General features: G+C 38.2%; 1 protein-coding gene across 1 annotated transcript; it reads left to right on the top strand.

Moving 5' to 3' along the window:
* The first annotated feature begins 661 nt into the window (after positions 1–661).
* On the top strand, positions 662–6,171 carry LOC117214125 (glutathione S-transferase-like). The gene is made up of 3 exons (XM_033459960.1): positions 662–695; positions 5,305–5,472; positions 5,730–6,171. Exons 2-3 carry the CDS (start codon positions 5,328–5,330, stop codon positions 6,035–6,037), a joined length of 453 nt encoding a protein of 150 aa, XP_033315851.1. The 5' UTR covers positions 662–695; positions 5,305–5,327; the 3' UTR covers positions 6,038–6,171.
* Positions 6,172–9,124: the final 2,953 nt, after the last annotated feature.

The raw sequence follows: 9,124 nt of genomic DNA, 5'->3' as shown, positions 1-9,124 counted from the left end.
AAGTTAAGTATGCAATTAGAAAATGTTTCTTATGTTTGGAAAAATATATAATCACTGCTGAATGTTTTGTAGTTACGAAAGTTGTATACAAACATACATTGTACATACGACTAGTAATAGTACTAAATTACTGTTAGAGGGTCTTGGGTGTATAGAACCATATGGTTAAATTAATACTAGAGATAACGAATCGCGCGAATGTAATTAATATTTTGAAGTGCGTTGTTTGCATTAATTGATAGTTTTCTTATAAACTTTTTTATAAACAATTTCATTGCTATAGAAAAAAGATATGCTGCCGGTAATATGTCTATCCTACTTAAATAGAAAGTGCAATATTTTGTTATAATATTTGGCGCAAGTTTATACATTATTACATCCAAAAATAATATTCTTTTTATATCTAAGCTATATTAAAATATAAAGATACAAATAGCTATGCGAGTAGTTAGTAGTTGATGCTTTTTACTTAAATTGTCTTATACTTCATAATTTGTAATAATATAATTCTTGTCATCAATGATTCTTCGTTTTTACTTTGTATATATTATACTTCCAGGAAGATGCCGCTCTATAAATTGACTTACTTCCCAGTTACGGCATTGGCAGAACCAATCCGTTCTTCTTCAGCTATGCTAGTATTCCATTTGAAGATGAACGTATCAAAAAGGACGTCTGGCCAGAAATAAAGCCCTGTAAGCTTAAAATTTAAAGAAGTTCTGTTTCTTAAATCTCATCTTTCCTAATTTAACTAAAGTAGCTAAATAAAGTAGAACACAATTATGCAGAGTATAACAGAGATTATTGTTTACTCTCCATTGCTCTATAAGATTTTTTTTTTTATTTATTTGTTGAAATTACAATCAATTCTCGCGTTGAGAATTTTCAGTAATTTTTCTGGCGTAGCGCACTGACATGACTGTTTATTTACAATAAGTTAATACTTATTATAGATAGGTATAATTTATAAGTATTATAAGTAGGTGCAAATGCTTAATTTGGATAATTAAATGAATCTAACGTTTAGGTCTAGCGGGCAGTGCCTCTTCAGCCTGCGAATCTGGTCCGTCGTATCGAGTAGTCCAGTGATTAGGGGGTTTCGGTGTTTGTTGATTCTTTTGCTATATCTGTCGCTATATTTTGCTATTTCCTCTTTGACGGTGGGTATCTTGAGGTCGCGGTGTATTGTTTCATTGGTTACATACCAAGGTGCGTCAATTAGGGATCTTAGCGTTTTCGATTGAAAGCGTTGGAGTATTTCAATGTTGGAGTTGCTTGCTGTTCCCCATAGTTGGATTCCGTAGGTCCAGACAGGTTTTATTACGGTCTTGTAGAGGGTAATTTTATTCTGTATGTTTAGTTTGGAGCGTCGGCCCGTGAGCCAATAGAGTTTTTTTAGTTTGTCCTTTAGTTGCTTCGTTTTATCTGAGATGTGTGTCTTCCACGTTAGTCTCCTGTCCAGGGTCATGCCCAGGTATCGGACTGTGTCCCTGCTAGGGATTGTTGCATTGTTGATGGTGACCTGGGGGCAGGTTTGTTTTCGGAGCGTGAAGGTTACATGTGAGGATTTCTTTTCGTTGACTTTGAAGCCCCATTTGTGAAACCACTTTTCCATGGAGTCGAAACTTCGCTGGAGAGTGGATGAGGCTATTACCGGGTCTGCGTGGGTAGCTAATAGCGCTGTGTCGTCTGCAAATGTCGCTATTGTTATATCGTTTGATATGGGTAGGTCGGCAGTGTAGATGGAGTACAGTATGGGTCCGAGGACACTACCTTGGGGTATGCCGGCTTCTATTGGGAATGTTGCGGAAGTGGCGTCTAGGCATTTAACCATGAATTGTCTATTGGTTAGGTAAGATTTTAGGATGGAGTAGTAGGGGTGAGGTAGGATCTTTTTAATCTTGTATAGTAGCCCTTCATGCCATACTTTGTCGAATGCCTGTTGGATGTCTAGGAAAACCGCTGAGCAATATTTTTTCTTTTCAAGTGTTTGGCTGATCGTATGAGTTAAGCGGTGGATTTGCTCTACTGTAGAATGATGTTTTCGGAAGCCGAATTGGTGATCTGGGAGTGTTTTCAAGTTCTCTAGGATTGGAAGGAGTCGGTTCGTGAGCATCTTCTCGAATAGTTTGGACAGGGTAGGTAAAAGACTGATTGGGCGATAGGAGCAGGTTTCGTATATCGGTTTACCGGGTTTAGGGATGAGGGTAATCAATGAGATTTTCCAGGCCTTAGGATAGTGTTCCAGGCGAAGGATAGCATTAAAAATCGATGTGATGAGTGCTATCCCTTTTGTGGGAAGTCCCTTGATTGCTTTATTGCTTATTAGGTCGTGTCCCGCTGCTTTCTTGGGGTTTAGGCGACTGATTGTTTCTATAGTCTCTGCAGAGGAGAAGGGTTCGATAGGAGGGGACATTTGGAAGGGGGTGTGCAGGTATTCGGTAACGTCCGCGGCGGCTTTGGGGGAATGGGGTTTGAATACTTTTGACAAGTGTTTAGCAAACAGATCGGCTTTTTCTGTAGGGCTTCGCGCCCATCCACCTTGCGGACGGCGGATAGGTGGGATTATTTGTGGGGGGCGTGTGAGTTTCCTGGAGGCCTTCCATAGTGAGTAGTTGGCGTCGGCTGTGGGGGATAAGCTGGCGAGGTATTTATGGAAGCAGTCGTTTTTATAGATTTTTAAGGTTCTGGATAGCTTCCTAGTTGCGTTGTTAAGTTTGCGTTTGTCCTCCGGTGTTCTATGGGTCTGCCATACTCTTCTTAGTCTACGTTTTTCTGCTATTTTTTTTAGTATGTATTGGGGATATTCTTGTTTGCTGTTAGATGCCTTTGTCGGTGTGGTGAGGCGGATTGCGTTTATTATGCTCGTGTTTAAGTATTCCGTGGCTGCTTCGATATCTTCCTTTGTTTTTAGTGGGGTGAAGGCTGAGGTTGAGTGTGTAAAGACTTCTCTGAAGAGCTGCCAGTTGGTGTGTTGGATGTGAATGGAGCCGTTAGGTGTATTCTCGATGATTGTTGAACTGACTGTTGCTATCACGGGAGAATGATCAGAGGAGAGATCAGCCGAGGAGTTGATCTGGACGTGTCTTGATGGGATATTTTTAGTTATGAAGAAGTCGAGAAGGTCGGGTATTTTGTTGGTGTCAGTTGGCCAGTATGTGTGTTCGTATGTGGTGAGGTAGTTGAGGTTGTTGTTTATTATGCTGTTTAAGAGGTTTTTGCCTCTTGCTGTAACCAGTCTGCTGCCCCATTGGTGTGCTTGGCGTTATAGTCTCCTCCAACTATGAATCTATTGCCCAGGGTGTCCAGGAAGTTATCAAAGTCTTCTTTGGCGATGGAGTGTCTGGGAGGGCAGTATACTGCTGAGGTGGTGATTGAGCCATGACAGTCTTCTATTGCTACGTTTGTTGCTTGGAGGTAGTCTTTCTGGAATGATGGAAGTTCGTAGTGCTTAATACTTGCTTTGATTATTATTCCGGTGCCACCGTGGGCCTTTCCGCTGGGGTGTTGGGTATGGTAGAATTTGTAACCATTTATTTTCAGGTAGCTCTTGACGGTGAAGTGGGTTTCCGATACGAGCATTACGTCGATTTGCTGGTGTTTTAAGAAGAGTTCTAGTTCAAGTTTGTGTTGCGCTAGACCGTTGGCGTTCCAGAGTGCTATGCGCCTTGGTTTTATTTTGAGCCGGGGCGTGCTAATTTTTCCACGATGAGTGTTAGTAGCGATAGCAAGTGATTTATTTGCTCTGATTGTTTCTCTATTAGCTTTTCAAGCCTTGAGGAGTTGTCTGTGTTAGGTGGGTTGGGGACACTGTTTTGGGGAAGGTTCCTTTGGCTGTTCGGGTTATTTTGGATGCCTTGTACTGCTTGTGCATAGGAGGTTGAGGTGGAGATGAATTTGGTAGGACTGGGTGTTTGGTTGGTTGAGGGGGTTGGGGTAGTCGTGAATTTCGGCGGGCTGGGTGTTTGGTTGGATACCTCTTTTGCTCTGAGCTTAGGGTACCTGTTCGTGTATAGTGTTTTATATGCTGGGCAGCCTTTGTAGTTGGCAGGGTGGTCCCCTTGGCAGTGGATGCATTTCGCTGGAGTTTCCGGTGATTTGGCGCACTGGTCAGTGGAGTGAGTGCCTGCGCATTTAACGCAGCGGAAAGTATGGTTGCAGTATTTCTGCGTATGACCGTACCTTTGGCACCTTTTGCATTGCACTATTTCTTTTTTCACGAGCGGTGGTTCGATCTTTACTATCGCGTTCATTAGGCGACTGATGTTGTAGATTTCCTTATTGTTCGGCTTTTGTTTAATGTCTAGGAAGAATAAGGATAACGGGTCTTTCGAGACTCTATGCCTTATATTACTTACGTTGATGACTTCGTGGCCGAGTTTTGAGAGTTCGTATTTGAGTTCGTCTATGTCTGCTGAGTGGTGTATGTTTCGTAGGACCACCCGGAAAGGCCTTTCCTGTTTGAGTTGGTAGGTGTGGAAGTTGGCGTTCAGGGTCCTGAGTGTCTTGGTGAGTTTTCTGTAAGCTTCTGGGTTCGTCGGCAGTATTTTTACTCTATTGTTGCTTATCTTAAGGTTATATTCCTCCTTGCTGGTATCTCTCTCTAGGGACCTGGTCATTGTCTGTATGTCAATGACGTCGTCCACAAATATTGGTGGGGGAGGGGGGATTCTCTGTGAGTGTTGGTTTGGTGGCGCTTCTACGATTTCCATGGCGTCGTTTGAGGATTCCAATACGGCGAATCTGTTGTGTGTGTTTATTTGCGTTGCTGTTTCTATTTTCCTTTTCTTTGTAGTATTAGCGTCGTTAGAGCGGTGAGTTCTGCTACACTTCTGCCACGGGGGGGGGGGCTAGCTCGGGGTAGCTGCGAGTCTGCTCCGGAGAGCCTGGTCGCGGTTGTTGGGCCATCATCGAGCTAGTTAATTCGGAATGAACAACTAGTCGTGAGGCTGTGAGGCTAGTATTCGGTTGGGGTTAGGTGCGTGGGATTTTCTTCTCCCTAAAGGGTAAGGGACACTTAGCTGTGTTCACTTTCGGCGGTTGGGCGACACGTGTTGTTTTCGAACTACGCTGGGCACTAGAGACACGTCTGCACGCTTCGGCACTCCACAGCGAACTGCTCTATAAGATATGTGGGAGAACAATAGGTATTGTTAAGGAGACAATGCCCTTCGTTTGCTGATAAATTATCAATAAATTAAATTATATCTTTCCAAAACAGATAACAGGAAGCTAGATATTTAAGAAGCATCATAATCTGTTTGTTCGATAGAATCTTTGATTCTATTGGTTGTATGTTTTTAGTGACTCCTTATGGCCTGCTTCCTATGCTCGTAGCTGATAGAAGGAAGGTTGCTCAGTCTACAGCTATTTGCCGTTTCTTAGCCAAACAATATGACTTAACTGGAAAGACTGACTGGGCAAATCTTCATATTGATGCCACTGTTGATACTATTCATGATATTCGTCATAGTGAGTATCCAGTGCTGTTTTGCATAAATCTTATGAGAATCTTGATAACAGATAGTACATATCTGTTCAGGTATTTATTAGTTGAAATCCGATTTAATATTTGATTTAATCGAACGATACACGTATGTCAACAATACAAGACAAAGGATTAAAAAGGATTGTAATTCTATCTTCAGTATCATTTAAATTTCGCACAACACTGTATTCAAATTAGTATAACATTAGCGAATAGTATTTAACTGAAAACAAATTTTCAGAAATTGCCGCCTTCCACTATGAGGAGGACGAGAAGGTCAAAGCTGCAAAACGCAAGGCTGCTGAAGAGACGCTGCCGTTCATTTTAGAACGTTTGGACCAGCAAGTGAAGGAAAATGACGGCTACTTCTACGATGGTACTCTCTCTTGGGCTGATTTAACATTCGTTGCTCTGCTCGATTATTTGAACTTTATGTACAAGTCTGATCTGATCGAGAATTACGAGAATCTGAAGCTGCTGGAGAAAAAGGTCCTCCTTCTGCCCAAGATCAAAAACTGGATTGAGAGATGCCCAGTTAGCGAATTCTAAACTTCACGATTGCTTATGGTTTTATAAGCGTTTAAAGATTGCGGTCTTAGTGTGTTGAGAGAATGAAGAACGAATCGTGTTGATGGAAGTTTGTATGGAATATACTGATTGCTTTTAACATTCATTAGTTCCAGTTATTACCGATATTTTTGTCATTTAGTTAGGGTTTTCCCTTTAGATTACGTTGTGATAGAGAACTATTATTTGTGTATTCCTACAGAAACATACGAACTATATAAACTGTTGACACGATGTTGTGCTTTTGTATTATAGAGATAATAATAAAACCATCAAACAATCATTAATTATGTTTTTTATTATATTAATTAAGAATTGAAGATTACCTGCTTGGTGATCTTGATAATATCGTATTTTACAAATGTTGAACAAAAAAAAATGTATGATTATTTTATTCAATACGTTATGAGGGTTGCTTTAAAAAAAATACGAGTTACATATTTCTTTGAAAAAAGCATGATTTTTATCGATACAATAATGTTCTTCTGTTATCGCTTTAAAGTTGAGTACTTCGTTGATTACACGAGAGAACTCGCCTACAGCAAACAAGATACGACCGTGTGTAAAGTAATTAATCTGTTTGCTCGTTGCTAGCTACACATAAGGCTTGCGTAAAAAAAATATGCATTTCAGTTCAGGCGGAGAATTATGTAGGAAGTCATTTTGTCGATCAATAACTTAGTTAATAAAAGATCAAATTTTCATGTACATAAATGTAAGTAACGTTCAAGTATTAATCATTACATACAATTTTTGTATAATTCGATATCTTGGTCACTTACATCTTACAAATGATATATAGATAATATTTATGACATACATTGGAGCTATCTTTTAGTTAACGCCATTTTTTCTTGTTTTCTCTGTACTTTTACTATTCTTCCAAAAATATCAAAGGATCGATGACTTCAAATTAAACTAGAATTGCTTCGGTATATTGTCAATCAATGGCTATTTGTATTCACATCTATATCAAAGGAAAACCGATTGCAAAATTAATTACCCTTGCAATTCCGCAATCTGAAACTATGTGTGATCGACCTTGAAGATGACAAATCTCAATGTTTGAAGTAGTACAAAAGGATGATAATTTAATTTCGCTTTATCAAACTGTACAAAATTTGTATACACATACAGAAAAAAAACGGAGTTCAAACATTAATCAACATGAATTATCGGTTATTATTGCTGAGTAATTATTAGGATTAGAGCTTTGGAGTATCGATCGTATCGAGTTTTAACTATCGGTTTCCGCAATTTATTGTTTTTCTAAATTATGTCTGAATGGTATCAGTTTTTGAATATTTTATAGTTTACACTCCAACATACTGACGTAAGCTATCGAAAATAATTGTAAATTATGCAATATCATTTTTTTTATATTTCATAATCTAAATTTCAATCTATTTTTTGTATTTAACATCCCTTTTTTTATTGTTCGTGTTCCGTCTTGTACGTTCTTCAAAAAATCTTAATTTGTTTTTAGATAAAATCTTGTGTGAATTTACAAAAAATACGATTCTTCGTTTAATTTTTTTCCCTTATTGTCTTTACATATTTGGAGTTTAAACGCGTTTTAAGTACGTTCTTTTTTTTTAATATGATTACGTAGAATTCTTATTCTGAATAAATTATTTGTTTCCGCTTCATAACTGTTTCTAAATTACAGTGCATTTAATCTTGAAATGCACAGTAACATTTTATACTTTTTACGTTCTAAGGAATTTTCAGGATCGGTTAAAAATTAAATTACAGTAATGGTAATACTCAATATTAATGTCAGACGTGGATACTTCACTGTTTTGTATAATAATTTGTTATCTTGGCATCGATCAAGGTATTTAATATACAAAGCGTACAGATTAATAAGAATTTTAATTAATCCTTCTTCTATAGTATTCACCGTTCTTTTCGAGCTCGTACCATTTCAAATAGACTTTCGAATCGATTTCAAAGATTTGTCTGTTCAAATAAAACGCGATCTTTTTTATTTCCCTATCAGTCGTCCCGTTACTGTTCCGTTGTTTCCAACAGATTGCAGATTCGTTTAAAAAACATTTGTAACGAAAAACAAACCCACTCGCAGAAATGTTATTCAATATCGCATTTATAACTTTCATAGACATCCTCCTCTCATTGCTATCATTGTAAACAGATTGAAACTTCGTTTGCAAACACTCGCGATTAAAAAAAAAAAAAAGAAGAATTAATCTTAAACAATTTTATCTTGTGTTCCATTTATAATCTTCATAATTGTCTTCCCGACGTTGTATCATTTTAAATGGCTTTTTTCTATCCATCTATGTTGCAGCGAGATCAACGGTCCTAATTACTAAATTGCACGATGTGTTCATACAAATTCACTTTTTATGAACGCGATGAAACGAAATGAAACCTAAGTAGAGATTTGTTTTCTCATCAAGTATAACGAGTTTTATACTTTGGATAGATTGCCTCGTTGTGAGAAGGTCTTAATCGTTTATAATTGCGATTAAGTAATTGCAATAAGTCATATTTTTAAGAAACGTTCTCACATGCTGTCACACACTCTAATTAGAAAAGGATCATGAAACATTCGGTTTATGATATTATTTGTTTGTAAATCTTCCTGCTTCCGGAAACTTTTTTAAATATGAAAATATTTATATACAAAATTAAATATTTTTTTCAATATCAACACTTCTTGCGTTTATGTTGTCCTAGTCAGAATTATATTATTTCGTGTATCCTGTTGCTTTTTATACGATAGTCCTCCCGTTGGCCGCGGATTCGTTATCAAGCCTGAGGCCCTCGTCACTAGTGTAACTATCGACAATAAAGGTACCCCACGCGCGACCGGACGATGGAGAACTTCAACGCAGAACCGCTACCTCCCGCGAGCCCTCCCCGGGAGGGCGCCTCGAGCTCGGACTCGGAGATTCAGACTCGACATATATATTATTATATATATTATATATACTATTATATCTATATAATATATGTATTTATATCTAAAAATATACGTACAAATATATCTATTTAAAAAAATAAAGTTGACCGTCATATATCGCCAATAATATCGCGTGCGTA

The sequence above is a fragment of the Bombus bifarius genome, unplaced genomic scaffold (assembly GCF_011952205.1).
Source record: "Bombus bifarius isolate JDL3187 unplaced genomic scaffold, Bbif_JDL3187 scf7180000009162_frag, whole genome shotgun sequence".
Classification (NCBI taxonomy): Eukaryota; Metazoa; Arthropoda; class Insecta; order Hymenoptera; family Apidae; genus Bombus; species Bombus bifarius.
This window is presented reverse-complemented; position numbering and strand designations above follow the sequence as displayed.

Coding starts and splice junctions, on each gene's coding strand:
- LOC117214125 (XM_033459960.1), top strand. CDS start 5,328: ATGCTCGTAGCTGATAGAAGGAAGGTTGCTCAGTCTACAGCTATTTGC. Junction 5,473..5,729: donor TATTCATGATATTCGTCATA/GTGAGTATCCAG, acceptor ACAAATTTTCAG/AAATTGCCGCCTTCCACTAT.